The 19,176-nt window shown below is 41.5% G+C and overlaps 1 protein-coding gene across 21 annotated transcripts in view; it reads left to right on the top strand.

Moving 5' to 3' along the window:
- CSPP1 (centrosome and spindle pole associated protein 1) overlaps positions 1-19,176 on the top strand; it is a 123,299-nt gene that overhangs the window by 75,205 nt on the left and 28,918 nt on the right. For 18 of the 21 annotated variants that reach the window (XR_003095284.1, XR_003095285.1, XM_025210227.1 and 15 more), the window contains 7 exons: positions 3,618-3,767; positions 4,702-4,854; positions 6,012-6,116; positions 6,661-6,727; positions 11,794-11,911; positions 13,007-13,152; positions 13,495-13,635. Coding sequence is in view for 19 of the 21 variants with exons in the window: in XM_025210227.1 (XP_025066012.1) it covers positions 3,618-3,767; positions 4,702-4,854; positions 6,012-6,116; positions 6,661-6,727; positions 11,794-11,911; positions 13,007-13,152; positions 13,495-13,635 (880 nt within the window). In the remaining 2 variants the exon portion in view is untranslated. The remainder of the gene's footprint in view (positions 1-3,617; positions 3,768-4,701; positions 4,855-6,011; positions 6,117-6,660; positions 6,728-11,793; positions 11,912-13,006; positions 13,153-13,494; positions 13,636-19,176) is intronic. The other 3 variants (XM_025210230.1, XM_025210245.1, XM_025210244.1) reach the window with 1 other exon arrangement.

The raw sequence follows: 19,176 nt of genomic DNA, 5'->3' as shown, positions 1-19,176 counted from the left end.
TCCCTACACTTCTGTTCTGTGTGGACAAACTTTCCACCCACTGAACTCTATTGCCCAGGGTGGTTCTGGCACCAAGCCAGCTCCCCCTTCCGCCCCTGGGGGTGAGACCTTCCTACCCCCAGGGGTGCAACCCTTTGCAAACAGCCTGCAGAGCACATTTTTGCCAGCTAGCCAGGGAATGGATGGGTTCAGGAGTGGCCTAGGGAGGTAGGTTGTGGGGGTTGGGAACAAGGTAGGTGGCTGAATCTGGCCCCATGAGCTTCAGACTTCTTTCCCAAGGCAGGGGCAGTAGCTCCCCAAAAAAGCACCTTCCCTCACCACTTCCAACTCCCAGCCACCCTGGGAAGCATGCCCAGCACCCCCCACACCCAATCCTAAATCACAGTTTATCAAAACAGAAGATCTTTAATTTTCTTCCTCTATTTCTTTTTAAATTCCTTTTTTTTTAACTCTCTTTATTTATCCTTCAGTGGCTGACTTCCTTCATTTCACCAACCTTCCTACCTTTCCGCCTCCCATTTTAATTGCCCATGTTGATCCCATCAAGTCCGTCCCATCCTCCCCCTGAGAGCAAGCTCACCAGCCCTGTAGTGGCAACTCACAGGTATAGAGGGCTAGCCTGACTAGGAGCTAATGGCAAGTTACAAGTGTGTAAGTCAGGAAAGTTTTTAGCAGTAAGGTGCGACTACTCCAAACTCAAGCTAGCACTAACACTGATCAGCATTTGAACAGCTCAAAGTGCAACATATAACAAGGCCTTTCAAAGGTAGCCTAAATCAGTAATGTGCAGTAAAACATCTTGAATTAGAAAATGCATGCCATTAATGATTGGTTCCATGGACTTGCACTGTAACTGCATAACTGCTTGTTATTTTTTTCCCCTCTTACCCCTCAACCCTTCCAAAAAGGAGAAAAAAACACCCAACAAACCATTCTAGAAGCCTCATAAAAACATGTAAATGCATAGGCCTTTGCTGTGCAGAAGGTACAATGTAAGGGAAGTCTGCATAGCACAAATCAGTGTCGTATAGAGATACTTGAACTTGTCTGGGTACCAAAAACAATGTAGTTGTTTTAGTGGAGGCTGGTTAAGGAGGTGAAATCCTCATGAGTCACAGAGTCCCCTTGCAGGAGGAGTGGGAGGTGGAGAGAACAGTCCACCCTGGGATACTGGAGGACTTGGCCAAGCACTGTGACCCTACATGTAATATACCACATATTCCAATTAAAGCATGGTTCATGTGAGCTGCAAAGATCTTTTACATTTAACCAGTAACAGCTCTGAGGTTGAATCACCATTTTTGTGGCTTGTTATTAGATAAATTGTTTGAATGTCTGCCACAAACCTGTCTGCAGGGATCCCCAGAGCCCTGAGTTTCTTCCCTCTATGTTGCCACTTGCCCCAAGGAGCACAGCAAGGTTGCTGCTTCTTACCGCAGCAAGCCTCAGCTTCACTACTATTATACAAGACCTTGCAGCTGCAGACAATAAATCTCTGCCAGTCTCAGGTGGATTCCCTGTTGGGTCATGAAAGCAATTTTAGGTCCCCCTTTCTGTAGAAAGGGCTATCCTGGAGTATCACCTGCCCAGCTATACTTTCCATAGGCAATAAGTAAGGAGACAGAATACAAAAGGATTAGTTATGTAGGAAACAAGATTTATACAGACAAAAATGACTATAGGTTTGGAGATAGAAAAACGAAACAAGAACAGTTTCTTACCTTGTCATCTGGCTACACCTTAACCCTCCTGAGAGTCCTGCACTCCCCCCCGCAAGTGTCTCTAGAATTCAGCTTGCCTGCTGATTCGGCCAGCCTTGGCTATGGGGGGTCACTGAACCTCCAAAGCCTGGAATCCAAAAGACAACAACCTTAACGTAACCAGACTTGTTCACATAACTTTTTTAGCCTTCAAGGCCAGCCCTCCTCTTCGGGACTGGTTTAATTGCTCTTAAGCCATCAAAATCTCCAGAAAGTTCTCCCTGAGACACCTAGAGCCCCTCTGGCTATAGGGTCATTGCTCTCTGTTGCCTCTTATTGTGGATTTGATTTCCCCATTGCAGGCAGACAATGCCCAGGGGTATCTAACCCAACAGTGTCTCCTCCTGCTTGCATCTGGGAGTGGCAGTTCTCTTTAAGTATGCATGCCTTAGTCCAGGGGTGGGCAAAATGGTGGATCTGGCTAGTAGCTGGGCTCTATTTCTCAGCGGACCATTCCTGGGTTGCTGCAGCTGGTTTCCATAGAGATGCCAAGAGTGGTGGAGCCGTGACAGCATAGGGTTTCCATGGAGACTGGCCCTGGGCAAGGAGCTGCTTTGGGGCTGGGATCCTGTGATGGTGACAAAGTGGCCTGGAGCAGGACAGAGCCACCATCGCAATCTGCCCTGGGCAGATTATGGCTCTGCCCCAGCTCCAGACCATGCTGTCACTGCCTCAAGATCCTGGCCCCAGAGCAGCTTCCCGTCTAGCCGTACGTCTTGCCAGTGCTGTTGTAGGTGGTTTCCATGGAAGCCCTGGCCCCGTGCTGTCACAGCCCCACTGCTCCTGGGGCCTCCATGGAAACTGGCTGCAGCAACGCAGACAGGGTCCTGGAGGAAATGGAGTTTGCTGTGGGCCCGATCTGGCCCATGAGCTGGACTTTGCTCACCCCATCTAAGTCCCTTGGCTGAACCATGTGTAAAATTATAAAGTTATATACAGCTTAATATAATTTATACCGTGGTAACAATAACACAGATGAATGCAGCATAACTTGGGCTTTCTAATGAGACCTCCAGTGCCATAACAGTACCATAAAAGCACAGGAAAACATTAATGACAGGCTGCAGACCCCCAAAATATAATGGGATTCATGACAGTGTCTTGGTAAAATTTTTTTGCAGTGAACATAATCTCATGGTAAGTGTACCATCTGCTAGGGGCTTAAGTGTAGTTATGCAATTATGTGTACATACAATTTGATAGTTTTAGTAGCAAGTTTTTTCTTTTGCTCTGTAATATAGCTACCGCCACAGGAGTTAAATGGAGGAAATCTGGAAGCTTTGTATATTGTATTTTATAATATGATTTTACCTTGTTTATGCAGTCTTGAAACAGCACCAGTTACACGTGGCTGTCTGTAAAAGAAAAGATGTAAACATTAAGCTATTTGGGAGGCTTCTTTTCAAAATATTGCTAAAACAAAAGTTTGTTATATATATATTTTTTTCAAATGGTCATACTTCTGGCCTAAATGAACCGATGCTATTCTCTGTGCATATTGTGACTGAGGAAAGAAAAAAACTCATGAAGTTGCAAAAACTTTTTCCTTGGTGTTTACCTTGTAAAGAACTATTCCAGCAGTTATGAAGGAAAAGATTAATGCTTAAAAGCAAGGGGGGTGTATGCATGTGTTGGTGCCCTGTTCATAGAAAGGTGCTAAAGTAGAAGTATTTATATACCAGTTAATTTAAATGAGCTTTGGAACCGGAAGATGATCAACTGGTCTTAGAATTCCTTTTTAATTCCTTGAATGCTCTGTGATTCTACAATCTGAGAATCTACAGAATACCACTCACGTACATGCTTATCAGACCATTACCAGTTATCCACAGACAACCATTTAGCTTTGTTGTTTAGATTGAGGAAAAGAGACTCAGGGAAGAAGCAGAGCGAGAAAAACTTAGAATTGAAGAAGAAAAAGAAGAAAAACGACTAGCTGAACAAAGGATGAGAATTCAGAAAGAATATGAGGAAGAGCAGGAAAAGAAAAGAAAGAAAGAGGAGGAGGTAAGTCTTTTTGATGGCTTAATTTCTTTCCTTACCCCTGCCACCATAGCTTAGCATTTACATTTTTCCATTGGAAGAGGGGTTAGAGACTCTTTGTAAACTGATTTTTTCAGTACATGTTATGTTAGTAAAATGGTGTAGGACAACTAATAAGTAGACGATCTTCCCAATTAATCAACAAAAAAACCCCCAACAAAACCCAAACAAACAGAAAAAACCCTTCTGCTTTCCTTATTCTTAGAGGAACATGATCATCAAGGATGTAATCTAGGATTTACTGGGTCCATCTACATGTGTACCTTTCTGCAGAGTTGACTAAGTACACATGCACTGGTATTAGGGTGCAGTAAATTAATTAACTGATGTAAGATAGTACTGTTGAGGGCAGTACTATCTTATGGTGGAGTAATTAAGTGCAATGAAATGCATGTGCAGATGGGGACAGGTTGACTGGGACATGAGGGTGCTAAAATGTGGGGGCTGCCTGCCACCTACCCACATGGCTCTGTAGGTTCTGCACCCTTGTGCCCCAGCCAGCCCCTCTGCACCCAGTGCCACCACCTAGAGCCTGGGGCTGATCCCCTGAGCCTACTGCCAGCCCGCGGCTGCTCTGCCGTGGCTCAAATTGCTGTTGTCCCTAGTGCATGTGTAGATGCTGCACCTGGGAGCAGTTGACTCCAGGTCAAACAGCTCTGGAGTTTATTGCATCACGTTAACTGAATGTGTAGACATACCCGCTAAGCGTTAGTGTGAGTCTTGTCACTACTTTCATTGGAACCGTACTTTCAGATGTTTAAGGTTTGAACAGCAAATGCTCTCATCTAGAAATGAATTTAATTAGATCTGTAACTTTTTCAATGCTAACCACTGAGAGACTATTTTAAATTCTCAAACAAAAACTTTAAAAAAATACTCATGATTTACTTCTATGCAGCAAAGATTAAAAAATGAAGAGATGATACGATTAGCTGAAGAAAGGCGAAAAGAGGCAGAAAAAAAGAAAAGAGAGGACGAAGAAAAACAGGATGAACAAATTAGACAATATTACGAGCGAGAGAAGACTGCAAAGATAGAAGAGGAAAAGAAGGTGGTATACCTTAGGAACTTCCATAATTTAAGACCTTTTTACTTCACCTGGTTAATTAGAATGCTGCCCAGGGCCCTGCCTTCAATAATATCCCATTGTAGGTACTGCTGATCAAGTTTCCCTCTCAGGTGTGTGCGTGTGCAGCCATGCACAACTAAAAGTTGGCAATGCACAGCCTTTGCAAGGCCTTGCACCAGGAGAGGAGCTTAAGGTAAGCTCCGAGGTGAGGCGGGGACGGGAGCCTGGTGCAGGCTTCACCGGCTCCAGGGAACTGCTCCGCTCCCCTGCATTGCCTTGGGGAGTGAGGAGGCACGTGGTGTCAGGGCCGGGGAGTGGAGCAGTTCCCTGGAGCTGCGGAGCCTCACTCAGGGCAGGCAGCAGCTCCTTCCCCAGGTGAGGCAAGGCAGGGATGGAGGCTGGGGCTGGGGCTGGCACAGGCTCCGCCGGCTCCGGGGAACTGCTCTGCTGGCTCCGCCAGCTCTGGGGAAGTGCTCCACTCCCTGGCCCTGATGCCACTTGCCTCCTCGCTCCCCAAGGTGAAGCAGTGGAACGGAGCAGTTTTCCCCGGAGCTTGTAGAGCCCGTGCCAGGCCCGGCCCTTGGCCCCAGCCTTCAGCCCCCCAGCCTCTGGCCCCCAGCCATCAGCCCCCTTCAGTAAGTGTCCCATGCCGGACCGAGGTGGCACGCTAATGGACAGCTGCTCCTTAGAGGGAACATTGCTGCTGATCCAGTGCTAGTAATTAGGGGCAATTTAGTTGTGCTAGTAAATGCACACTACAGCTGTCTGGAAAATGCTGTGGTGGCTGCTGCTGCTGCTGCTTCTGCTTCCACCACCATCTTGCCCTGTGCCCTTATCCCCGGGTAATCTCATGTTTCCATTCTCCCTCCATAGGCTGTTCTTGATGGTCACATGTAAAAGATATGGTGTACACTGTAGCTTATTGTGTAATATAGAGATACCTGAACTTCCAGATCAGTTTAGCCAAAACAGTGTGGGCTAATTTACGCAGCCATGAATTTGTCTCTGTGCCACACTGACAACCTTTTTAACAAGCATTTTAGCTAGCACTCCCCCTATTTTAAAATAGGTCAGCAAGCATTAAAATAGGTTGGTAAACATAACATTGTTTCAGTTGTGCATATTTTCCTGTTTTTCAGCTTTCAAGGCAACCTTCTCCTGTAATTCCTGCTCTTCAGCATAAATCTTTATCAAAAGAAGAGAGACCTACTTCTGTTGACAGTCATACATCTTATTACACACAAGTATGTTTATTTTATAGTCCAAATGTAGTAATTATTAAAGAAGCAGCAATGTGTAAGACTACTCAGTACCTTACTGCTTTGACAGAATAGCACAAGACATTTTTATGCGTCTTTTTACCTTAGCCAGTCCTGTATTTGTAAATTTTTTATTATGATTTTTTTGTAATTTTGAGGTAATTTTTAAAAATAATTCACTACATCTAGAAACCATTTCAAACTAATACACCAGAAAAGAAAAGAATTGTAATGCTGGGCCAGATCAGTGTTCTATCTAGCCCAGTATCCCGTTGACATTTGTAGGAGTGGATGCTTTAGGAGGAGAGCATTGAACTGGCTATATCTAGAGTGATCTGTATACAGATCCTTGTTCATTACCCTTCTTGGCATCCAAAGATCTAGAGCGGATGATTCTTCTTTTGTCTCTCCTTCCATCCTACCATAAGTTTTAGCATGAATCGGACATCAGTGTACTTTAATTTCTCAACCGTCTGAAACAATTACTTGGTTTTAGAGTATAAAAGGTAATGTTTGTGTTATTCACTAGGATCTTCCACAGTCCAGAGTTCTTTCTCCTCCTGTTCCTGCTAGAAGAAACCAGTTGCGTGCCTACGGTAGGTATTCTGTTTTATTCTAAGCTAGTGTAACTAATATCCGCTTCATAGAATCATAGAAAATTAGGGTTGGAAATTATTTTAGGAAGTCTCAGGAAGTCACCACTGAGAACAGTACATGTTAGTTTTTCCTTTCTATATTATCTTTCGTTTGGTTATTGACTACAATTCCTTTGTGGGAGAAAAATCTCTAGCTGTTTTTTCAGGTGCTAAAAATATTTTTAAAACTCCTTATTTGAATTTTTCCTAATAACCAGAAATATCCTTTAGTGGAAAAATTATTGATATTTTTTCTTGGATACAGGGAGTTGTACTTGAAAAACATGTTTTGTTTCAAGAAGTTTACTGTGCATCGGTAAGACCTTTTTACTTCCAGCAGAACACTAATATGAAAAATGTACTTGATTACAGTGTGGTAGTGTGTTGATATTCCTTTGTTAGTGTAGTACATATGGACATAACTAGGAATACTGAGATTAAATATATTTAGACGGCTTTTTAGGCATCATTCTGCTAATGTTATATATTATACCATGGGTGCTCAACCTCCAGCCTTCAGGTCAGATCCAGTCTATGGAGCAATGTCATCCTGCCTGTGGGGCTCCCATGGGTTTCAAACTTTGAGGGCAGGGAATGCTGGCAGCATTTAATTGCCCCCGCTGCCAAATTTCCAGACACAAGGGGGGCCCTGCAGGCTGGATAATGTGGCCCAACATGCTAGATTGAGCTGGCACTCAGGGTCTGGCTGGTGCATGGGGTTAGAAGGTGGGGGCGCCACTGAAGTAGAAGATAGGGTAGCCTGTGAAAAGAAATGTTAGAATCCTGATGAGTTGGGACAGTTGAAACGGCAAGCAAAGCATAACAAAATTTAGAAAAGGGAGCAGCCCTATGCCATTACTTGGCTATGGAATGGACAGGTTTAAGACATTTTTCATTCCTAAAATTTCTGGGTCTCCTTACTGCTATCTCTCTTTGTTTTATTTACTTTATCCTTTTCTGACATCTGTGGATTTTGGACTCATCAGAATAATCCTTTTTGTCATGCACTTTGTGACCATTTGCATTAGCACCGAGTGGATGCAAGTAGATATTTTTATATTTGATACTGTTTTGTAACAACTTTGCACTAGTTGTTACTACACAGGTATCTGCCAGAGGAGAATCTAGCCTATGTGGCCTACAGCAACTTGGCTTTATTGTGGACAAATTAAAAATAGTTCCAACAGCTCCCTAAAACATTTCTAAAATCTTTTTTTCTATATAATATATGGTATGGAGTAAAAGGTGGCCTGATGAGATGTAGTACTTTGGGATGAAATCCACAACTCACTTTGTGTTTTGTTGTATGAGTAAATGGTTCTATCCATTTATAGTAGCATCTACTTCTATCTAATAGTAAAAGGTCATGGCTATTACTACTTCTAAGGATACTCTTTGTGTGTGTGTGCACATCTAATCTAGTCAGGGAACTTCTGGAGGGACTGGACATATTTAAATCAGCTGGTCCTGATGACCTCCACCCCAGAGTGCTGAGGGAATTAGCAGAGATCATTGCAGGACCCCTGGCACGGCTTTATGAACACTCATGGTGCTCTGGTGTGGTGCCAGAGGACTGGAAAAGAGCCAATGTGGTTCCCATTTTCAAAAAAGGGAGGAAGGAGGACCCAGGGAACTATAGGCCAGTTAGTCTTACCTCAATCCTGGGTAAGCTTTTTGAGAGAATTATCCTGGTGCATGTCCACGAGGGGCCAGCAGGGGAGGTTATGTTTAGGGGCAATCAACACGGGTTCATTAGAGGCAGGTCCTGTTAGACCAACCTGGTGGCATTCTATGACCAGGTCACAAAAACCTTAGACGCAGGGGTAGCAGTGGATGTAGTCTTTCTGGACTTCAGGAGGGCCTTCGACACTGTCTCTCACCCCGTTCTCATTAAAAAACTAGGGGACTGTGGTGTCGATGCCTACACAGTCAAATGGGTCACTAACTGGTTGGAGGGCTGCACCCAGAGAGTGCTTGTGGATGGGTCACTTTTGACCTGGAGGGATGTGGGCAGTGGGGTCCCCCAGGGCTCGGTCCTCGGACCCGCACTGTTCAACATCTTCATCAGTGACTTGGACGAGGGGGTAAAATGTACCCTATTCAGATTTGCTGATGACACTGACACTAAGGTGTGGGGGGATGTGGGCATGCTAGAAGAGAGGAATAGGCTGCAATTGGACCTAGACAGGTTACAGAAGTGGTCAGACGAGAACAGGATGGGTTTCAACACTGACAAGCGCAAGGTGCTGCACCTGGGGAGGAAGAACCAGCAGCAGACCTACAGGCTGGGGAACTCCCTTCTTGTCAGTGCAGAGGCAGAGAAGGATCTTGGAATCATTATTGATGCCGATAGTGTGCGGACGCAGTCAGGAAGGCCCACCGCACCTTATCGTGCATCCACAGATGCATCTGAAGCAGTTCCAAGGAGGTGATCCTCCCCCTCTATGCGGCACTGGTCAGGCCACAGTTGGAGTACTGCGTTCAGTTCTGGGCGCCGCACTTCAGGAAGGATGTGGGCAGCATTGAGAGGGTCCAGAGGAGGGCCACCCGCATGATCAGGGGGCAGCAGGGCAGGCCCTATGAGGAGAGGCTAAGGGACCTGAACCTGTTCAGCCTCCACAAGAGAAGGCTGAGGGGGGATCTAGTGCCCTGTTACAAACTAGTCAGGGGGGACCAGCAGGCATTGGGGGAGTCCCTGTTCCCCCGAGCACTACCAGGAGTGACTAGAAATAACAGTCACAAGCTGGCAGAGGGTAGATTTAGACTGGACATCAGGAGGCGCTACTTCACAATCAGGGCAGCTAGGATCTGGAACCAACTTCCAAGAGAAGTGGTGCTGGCCCCTACCCTGGGGGTCTTTAAGAGGAGGCTAGATGAACACCTTGCTGGGGTCGTTTGACCCCAGTGCTCTTTCCTGCCATGGCGGGGGGGTGGACATGATGATCTGTCAAGGTCCCTTCCGACCCTACAAACTATGAAACTATGAAACTGTTTGTGCATGGGCATATACTAGTTTGTAAAGCAAGTTCCCTAGGGTTTTGTTCTCTCTACCCTTGTTTAATCATTTTTCTTTATTAGTTGTCTCTTAACAAATCAAGTATACATAAAATGGATGGGCATATGGCTTAGGAATAATAGTAAATCCTGCATCTTTGCCTAGGAGTGGGTTAGATGAAGCTTGAGGTCCCTTCCAACCCTCTTATTTTATGATTGTGTTGTAAGCTCTGTTGCTGATTGTGTTGCAAGTATCCTGTTGCTTTTTTTTTTTTTAAGAGCATTTTCTTTTAGGCTGTAGTCATCTCATTTGAGATGAGACTTGTTAGACCTCGATTCCATGTGACACCCAATGACTAGGGAGACAACGGATTGATGTCATCACGTATCACGTGCACACGTTGCTCGTCAACAGCTTTATTCAAAATGGAGACAGCTTTGGGCAAAACTCCAATGAACTGGGGAGCTGCAGCAAACATTAGTTCTTTCCATATTTATACACCTTGGTTTATGCTCAATAACATTTACTCCACCTTTGTCCCTCCTTTGTTCCACCCATGTTCCCTCCCATCTCAAGCTCCACCTTTGTCTATTTCATTAGCATGGAATTGCCTATGCATTTCACTTATTTACATATATTTTTGCTATGTGCGGATGCTTAAGACCCTGACCCTGGCTTCTTTCAGTCATTTGCAGTTTCTTGCTGATTTCTTCACTGTCTCCAAGGTCTTGCTTCTGCTTTATCTCCTAATGGTAGCCGGTCATCTGCATCCTGTTCTCCTTGCACAATGAGCTATATATCTTACAACGCTACTACATTGTTAGGAAAATGCTTGCCTACGCATCTTCCAATGTTACTTTTAACATACCATTCTGGCTTGTGGTTAGCAGCTTTTCTTGGCCACAGGTTATAGCTTTTTATTCAGCTGCAAATCCAATGCTCCCTAAGATCCAAATATTGTCACCCTGACAAGCCTGACCTGGTTCCAGACAGGTGCAGCTCATTCATTTATGTGCCTCACCTTTCCTTATATTTCTGCTTTGCTTCTTGTTGGTGGTAGGGGAGGTAACACGGCCTAGCAAACTTGTCCCTGGAATCACCTAAAAAGCTTTAGAATGTTTTATCCTACATACTCCAGCAGAAGTATACTTGGACATCTCTAGGATGCTGGGACTTTCTCCTGGGACAAATGGAGAGTCTATTTAGAGCCTTACAGCCTGTTAAAAATCTGTCCTGATCACAGAAAGATCAGGTAGCCAAAACCATATGCTGTGTATTTTGTGTTCTTTTAAATAGTGGCCTGCAATTCTTAGCACTGAAATAGAAGGGGTAACATTTTAGGAGTCAGTGACTGACTCGGTTGTAAAGGAACTTGGCCTTAAAATAAACACCAGATGGAAAGCAGTGCAAATCTTAACTGAGCCCTCTTCTTCACTAAATACTTTTCACACCAAAGCATTCAGTCCCTTCTCTTGTGGGAAGTAAGGATACATATACGCTAGCACTTGAACTTGAGATTTCTAGATAACCTCTGAGACTAGGACCAAATCCTTTTTCATCATTCTATGCTTAAATGCCACTTGTGTAGCTGTGTAAATGCAATTTTTGACACTTTTACCTTCTGGCTCAAAAACCATCCCTTTCTTCTACTAATCAGACTCCTTATGTAGGTGGACAGGCATATCATAATCAAGGAAGTAGTAGCTTCCACTTCTGTCATCTAAAGCTAGCCAGGATGCTTGAGGTCATGTTTTTGTAGGTGTGATCAAACAATTTCTACCCCCCCACACCTTTTCAAGGTGAAATGCTTCTAAATGATAACTTTGGATGCTTCTTCCTCCTTAGTGATATCTTGACTTTTAATTTTAATTTAATTTAATTTAATTTAATTTAAAATATATGAAAGGCTTGTTCTTTAACATGTTTAACAACTAATCAACATTTTCACACCTTAGATTTCTGAAGCAGGCCAAATAAATGCTTTGTTCCTTTCACACCTTTTATTTTTAAGTTATTGATGTTTAAATTATAGAGGAAAGAAAAAATGTGATAAATGAGCTGACAGAAATGAGAAAGCAGCTTCGTAGTGAAGAGCGGCGACTGCAGGAACAATTGCTAAATGTGGCCAGTGAAGATGACATAACTACAAGGTGAGAGATTACCCTACATTTTTGAGGCTAGTTCTCACATGGTCTGTCATAGTCTTCCAGAATGTGTCACAACAAAAACATACCTACAAAAAAAATTAAAAACTCATAAAATAAAATGTCCCAGTTCTTACAGTATAATTTTAAATTGTTGTGTTTAGTTTCAAAGGTAAGTCAGGTACTCTACCAAATCTATTATTTAATCTGTTCTCTAATTTGAAATATATTAAAACTTACAGATATTATTAAAATTTTTCTTCATATGCTTGTATTCAGTTTTGCTGATGTCAATAGTTGGTAAAATGAAATTGTAGCTAAGTGTGCTATTTTGGACATTTGGCATGATGTTTCCCTGGTCTGTGACAGTAGAAAGTGTCATGGGTTGTATGCAAGTAGCTGCAAGTGTAAATCTTTTCTGATCTGCTACTGAAATGCAGTGTTTTCAGTAGGCCATATACATAAGATGGGCCTCCATGAGTACCAATGGAGGACTCCATATGTAGCAATGATTTGGAAAGGCTTGGGTGTTATTAGTATATATATTGTATATAGCTGATGCTAGTTGTTTATCTGAATTAATAGGGACACCAAGAATTACTTCTTTCGTATTGCACATAGCTGACACAGCAAATAGGTTTTTATTTTAATGTTTCCTAGTGTTAAAATTTGTTTTCAAGTAGAATCTTGCTAATTTAAAGTTTGCTTTTTTGTTTCTATAATCTAATTTGCATATTACTAGAACTTTGCTTATTAAATGAACCAATTCCACAGGAACCCTGCTTTTGTCATTTTGCTTTTCTGCAAAATTCAACAGTTTTTACTATACTAGGGATTAGAATTCAATAAAGATCTTGTTAGATCATAAAGCTCATTTCCATGGCATCTGTCTGAATTTTCAAGATTGTACTGGATTTTGATATTACAAAAATAAATCTTATTTTCAAAATTAAATTCAAATTTTGCACAGCGTTTATCCTTTGAGTGGAAGATGCAATATGAAGGTAAAAGTTTTCAGTATTACCAAAACTGATATTTGTTCAAACAACCCATGAATGTTAACACTTTGTCATGCTCTGTTTGACTTACAAACTTTTCAAGCAGGAAGAGGGAGAGAAATCCAATGGATGTATTTGATATGGCCAGACTTCGGATGCAGGCTCCAGTGAGGCGACCTTCATCAAAGGAAGCAGCTGACGCTGTGAATATACAGAATATCTGGGAGTTTAATGATCTTAAGTACAGAGGTAAGTGGATAGTTTAGTCATAATTATTAGGAGACTCAGTTATTTCTTGATAATCTAACCACAATGAGAAAATCCAGATATTTTGTTATATCTTCTGAACTTATTTTTTTTCCTTTGGCAGCATGTAGTTCCTTAAAGTTACTTGCTGTATTTGCTATGCTTTACCACGCTGCATATGTGCTGATATTTTTTTGTGAAGTCTTTTCAGATTTACAGGCTCTCGATCAGGTTTTTGGCTATTTTTATCGGTGGCACTAACTTTCAAATGCATGTAGGTTACACTTAAAATTAGTTTCTGAAATGGTGTTTCGAGTGGAAATTAAAAATTTGTATCTCTGACAGATTCAGAAACACGAGCAGACTTGAGATATATGTACCCTGATCCTCCAAGAGATGATCAAACCCTAGAGATTCAACAGCAGGCATTGCTAAGAGAGCAGCAGAAGAAACTTAATAGAATGAAAATGAGAAGAGATGAAGAAGGTAAGAGAAGAGCAATTTGAGAGAACTTAAGCCATCAATAAATGCAATGGTAAAAACAGTAGTTGACAGAAGAAGCAAAACCCTAAGCTGGAGTAACTTTGCCCAATTCAATGGAAAATTATCCCTGAAAGAATTCAAGGTGAAACTGCTATTCTGAGTTATGTTAGTTTAGGTTTCAGCTGTCTCTGTCCATCCCAGAGTAGTTGTTTGCTGTAGGCAAATAGGCTGTTACTTGCTCCTCCACCTAGTATGGAGGCACAGTAATAGCTACTTACTATTGCAGGATATATATCGGTCTGCTCCTGATCTGAATGCAACTTTTAAATGTATAAAATACATTGTAAATTAGACTAAGATATGTGTTTTTGGTTAGGGCCTTAACTATATTTTTGGTTGGCCCTGTTCTTAATTATAACAATAATATGCAGCTGTAAATTCCCTTCAACTTGCTGATTTCCTGTAAGGTACATACACAGATTCACTGCATTTAGTTGTGAAACAGAAAAAATAAAGTCCATAACTACTTATGCAGAAGAGGACAATTTGTCAGCACTTCTGTCACTCGAGTGGCTCTTTCCCCTGAGAATGCTTTAATGCTATGTTACGCATACTTGAGAACTTAAGGCAGAGGAAGAGGGATAAGGGTAGTTATAGTCTATGGAAGAGTAAAAAGTTTCTGTTCCTAGAAGAGGAGCTAGTCTGGAACTGCTTCTTAATGACCTCAATCATTAGTGGACTAATCTACTGACAGCATTGTTTGATGTTCGCTATATAAGTAGGTTGGTTTGTTAACTAAGTACTATTTAGGTCAGCAGTTGACAACCTTTTAAAGCTGTGGGTCAGATTGAACTAGTTTGGGTCAGAGATAGGCAAGCAGGTGCTAGGACACAGCCTCCACTACTACTGTTCCCAGCGGTGCCACCGGAAAAAGCACCCGGAGACAGCATTTCCTTTTATCTTTGGTGGCAGGCGAAAGTACTGCTGCCTGAGGCCCCCTGCCACCAAATGCCTTTGAAGTCCATAGGCTAAATCGAATAGTTCTGTGGGCCAGATCTGGTCTGTGGGCCATAGGTTGCCAACCCCTGATTTAGATCAAAGTTAAATTTCTAATATGAAGGAAAAATCAGAGGATTAAATAACGTTTTTTCATTATTATAGTCTCAACTGGGGAACCTTGAAGTTTTAGAAATTCATGTTCTCAGCCAGGCATTTCTTTAGAACCTGCAGATAAAATGGAGCAGTTCTCAGAGCCTTGCACTGCAAGTCCAGCTTCTGTAGTATTGCAGATGGTGGGTGGGGCAGATGCTGAACTGGTTTATTGGCATAGTTCCATTGAATTCAACGTGGCTATGACATAACTCCAGCTTGAGGATCTTCCTCTTTTCTTACTAGGTAAAATCAGTCTTTTTCATCTACTTTTGTTTTCTATGTGCCATAATATAAAACAGCTTTGACCCAGGCCTTTGCTAGTTCAGTGCATTAATCCTTACCTTCAAGGGAGTTAGGACTCAGCTGTGTAAGTGATCAGTTTTCCATACATGGTGCTTTAGTACAGTTGAATTTCTTTTAAATAATACAGTAGACAAAGCCTAGAATAAAGCATGTGGAAGAGGGCAACAAGCTGTCCTGTACCAAGATGCTGTAACTATGAACAAATTTTCAGGCTAGGGACAGAAGTTACATATAAACCGGTATAAGCAATTGGAAACCAGTTCACAACTGTAACACAACAGAAGTTCAGTGAATATAAACCGCTTTCAAAATGGCCGAAACCAATTTAAGATGCACCTGGATGCAGTATCAGACTTAACTGATTTAGGTTAAATCGGTTTATTGAACTTCTCTCTCGGATCCCCTCCAGATTCAAGGTAACTCAGAGTGCCCCAGCATCCTAGATTGCTTTGCATCTCCTCTCCCTTGTTGGGTGGGTGGTCTGGCTTTGGCCCAAGCTATCTGCTCCAGCTGAGTAGGGAGGAGTATAGTCACTTCTGGCTTTTGGCCTGGGCCACGGCAGGCATGTGGCTGCATTTCTGGAATCAAAAGTGAATGTCTGTTCACTTGCTTATCTGTTCAATCTACACAGCTTAGATTAACCTGCAAAGACTGAATTGATTCAGCCTCTGGCTTTTTGACCGTCTGTATTTAGCCTCAAAGACTAATCACTTTCATGTTGTAAAACCCTCTCCTATAAGAGCTTTTCTAAAAAGATCAAGTTAATTGGGGAGCAAACTAAGCTGCTTATACTAGAGAAGTGAAAAAGACTGAAGAATTCTAAGACTTCAGTATTCTAATGTGAGAAGCAGTTACATAGTACACTGATGGAAATACAGGCAGTCCTAAGATATTCAGGTGTGGAAATCTGGACAGAATAAGTTTAGTGTGGACTTTATTTCCTGCATGGTGTTAATTTCGAGGCTGCAGCTTCTGTGAAAGGTGAAAGGGGAGGACTCTACTTTGAAAAGAAGTAGTAATCTCAAATTCTGTGTATAAACTGATCTCCCCCAGTCTCACTATTTGCATGGATTCATACAGATTATTACCAACCATCACCACCATTACTATCATCTTTCTCATCAGGTATTTGTTTCATACTCTGCCTTCAGTGATAACAGGTGAACGTCAGATCTGTTGTATGATTTAGACAGGAATGAAATGGTATAAATGTCTACCATGTTGACGATTGTTGAGTTTCAGTGTTAGTATGCATTCAAATTGGGGCAGCTCTCATTGCCATCAGATCTGTTCTTTCAAGATGTTTCTAGATTCAGACAGAAATAATGGTTGATTCAAGTTTGTAAGCCTATTTTTGCTATTAGAAAGCTAGGGTGTTTTTTTTGGGGGGGGTGGGGGGGTTGCTTTTTTTTAATGTGAAGGCTCAGATTTGAGTGCAGGTATCACAGGTAAGTAATAGCACATTTATTTGTCCTAACTAGTCTACTTCAAGGAAAAATGTTGTCAGTAGAAACTTTGAAGAACAGATTCTTTCTGCATTAGAGCTCCATTTATTGAGAGTTTTGAATAAAATTCTGTTAAGGACATTAGTATTTCTATCATTATTGATTTTTGTGAAGGAAGTGGTTCAGTTGTTTCCAAACTATATTAGAAGAATGAGGGCCTTTTCTTACTGTTGACTTCATACTTTTAGGGCTCAATTCTGTTACCTTAGTACTATTTTATAGGATTTTAGGCTGTAGCCGTCCTATCATAATGTCTAAAGGTGACAATATTGATCCCAAAAGGCAAAAGTTGTGGGCTAGATGCATGAGGGCCTACATATGTGTTGTGCATTAATGAGAGTGAAGAAGAGGAAAAGTATTTCGTTCTTTCAAAGGAGTTTCTGGTATTCACGTTACATATTAAGTTTAAGTATACATACTGAAGTGGCAATGGTAGATAAAGGTACATGTGAACTGATTAGGACAGACAATCGTTTTATATTGTATATGTCACTAGTCCAATGGAGTCCTGACTTGAACTAGGCTTTTGGGAAGTTACCATTTTTAATAGTGAATTTATCACCTTTTAGTTTGAGAAGATTTTTCTGCGTCAGATGTCTTTCTGATTGACAATTCAGGTTGCTTGGAGAATACTCCAGTATTGTCTGGAGGCCAATTCGTTAAGTTTTTTGGTTTGTTTTTTTTTTTTAGTCTCAGTCCACTTAAGCCCATGCCTTCAACTCATGCTAATTCTGAATGGATAATTTAGTTTTAGATAATACGCATATGACCAAAGAAAGTGTTCCCAAGACATCTTAGTTTGGCAGACAAGTAGCTGAATCTCAAGCACAGCAGTAGACGATTATTTTATAAAGTAGCCTTATATACCTGATAAAGGAAACTTGTAGAACCCTTCAACTGCCTCCCGCTTTGTTTTATGGCTGTTATCAAGCCTCTGTCTGTTTCTATCTTTTATTCTCATAAAGTCTGCTACTGTCACTCATTTCCAACTCTATTACTGAGCCATAGAGATGAGTTAATTGCTTTATATCCCTTTTATTTATCCAATTAACCTTCCTGGAGACATTTTGCCTCCCTTTTCTTTAGCAAAAATAGATCAGATGATTTTTTCATAGTCTGATATGAGACCACATTAAATTAGAGCAGCATGTCTTTTTTCTTTCCTTTTTTATAGTACAGAAAGTATGGTGCTGTTGGCTTTTATAAGCAAAGACTAGTTTATTTTCCTTCATTAATAGAAGAGATCTTGCTATGTTGCTAGGGCAAAATTGTACTATGGATATAACTTCTTTTTAATATGAATAGCCTTCTACTGCATTTCCCCTTCCAGTCTTAAAAACAAGAGAAATCTGTTAAATGTTAGTGGCAACTGAAAACGAGTAGATGAAAAAAAGCATTAAAAGTAATTTCAGATACTACACCTATCTGTGCCACCACCTCCTGAATATGTTTGTTTTGCAATCTTACCTTTTCCATTTTTAAATGTTTCCTTTTCCCTTGATCTTACGAGGTCCCTTCCAGCCCTAATGTCTGTGAAATCTATGCTGCGTGAATGTCCCATGCAATCAGGAGAAACTAAATGTCCTCAAAGCACTTGCAAACATTCAGAGTAAATAAACTGAAAAATGGAGAATTTTTTTTTCTTTTTAAGGTTTTCCTGCTATATCCCCTGTTTTCTATATTCTTAAAACTAGTAAGTTAAGTGTATTTGGAGAAGTAAAAAGTATGCGTGTAAGTTTATGTCAAAGTAGTTATTGTACTTAAAAGATATTGGTGCTTCTTCCCTGATAGAAGGAAGTATAGTTTAATGTTTAGGGCATGGAACTGTAAGTTCACCATTGTGTGTCCAGTTTTGTCCCTGATTTGCTGGGGTTCTGAGAATATTATTTCACTTGTACTTCTATTTCCTCCAGCTTGTAAGATAACAGTTGCTTTTTGAGGGAGACTGTAAGCCATTTTTGAGATCTTCACATAGAATCATAGAAAATTAGGGTTTGAAGGAACCTTGGGAGGACATCTTTTCCAACCCCCTGCTCAAAGCAGGACCATCCCCACCTAGATCATTCCAGCCAGCCTACCTATAGCGTAGTTTGTACTTGTATAGGGAATTGTGATTGTAGAGAGAGAAGCTGGGGGAAGAGTTGTGCTGGTCTTTAGCATAAAATCTACAAAGAGACAAATTATGAAAAGGACCTTAATTTAAAGACAAACATATGTTGGGCTTGCATTTCAGGGAGTGGATAATAATGAGACGCAGAGCTTTTCATTTCTAAATTCATTGTTCAAATGAGGCCCAGTTGATGTTTAGTTAACTGGAATGAGTTGGTGGTCTCTAAGTCAGGGTCAAGACACTAGTAATGCAGCGGGGAAAGTCACATTTGTTATATTTTGTGCTGTCCCATTGTACAGGAGCATGAAAGGGCTGCTCTCAAGATTTTGTGCTGTTGGTGTTGTTCCTTTCACCCGTCATAAATGAATTTCAAAATTAATCACTGTTTTTCTTTCACCAGATAAACTGTCTTTTCCTCATTATGTGGTAGGCTTTATGCAGAATCTTTAGTTTTAATTTCTGTAGGTTGCTCCA

This window comes from Alligator sinensis, unplaced genomic scaffold (genome assembly GCF_000455745.1).
Source record: "Alligator sinensis unplaced genomic scaffold, ASM45574v1 scaffold1102_1, whole genome shotgun sequence".
Taxonomy (NCBI): Eukaryota; Metazoa; Chordata; order Crocodylia; family Alligatoridae; genus Alligator; species Alligator sinensis.
The sequence above is the reverse complement of the archived record's forward strand: the minus strand, read 5'-3'. Positions and strand labels throughout refer to the sequence as shown.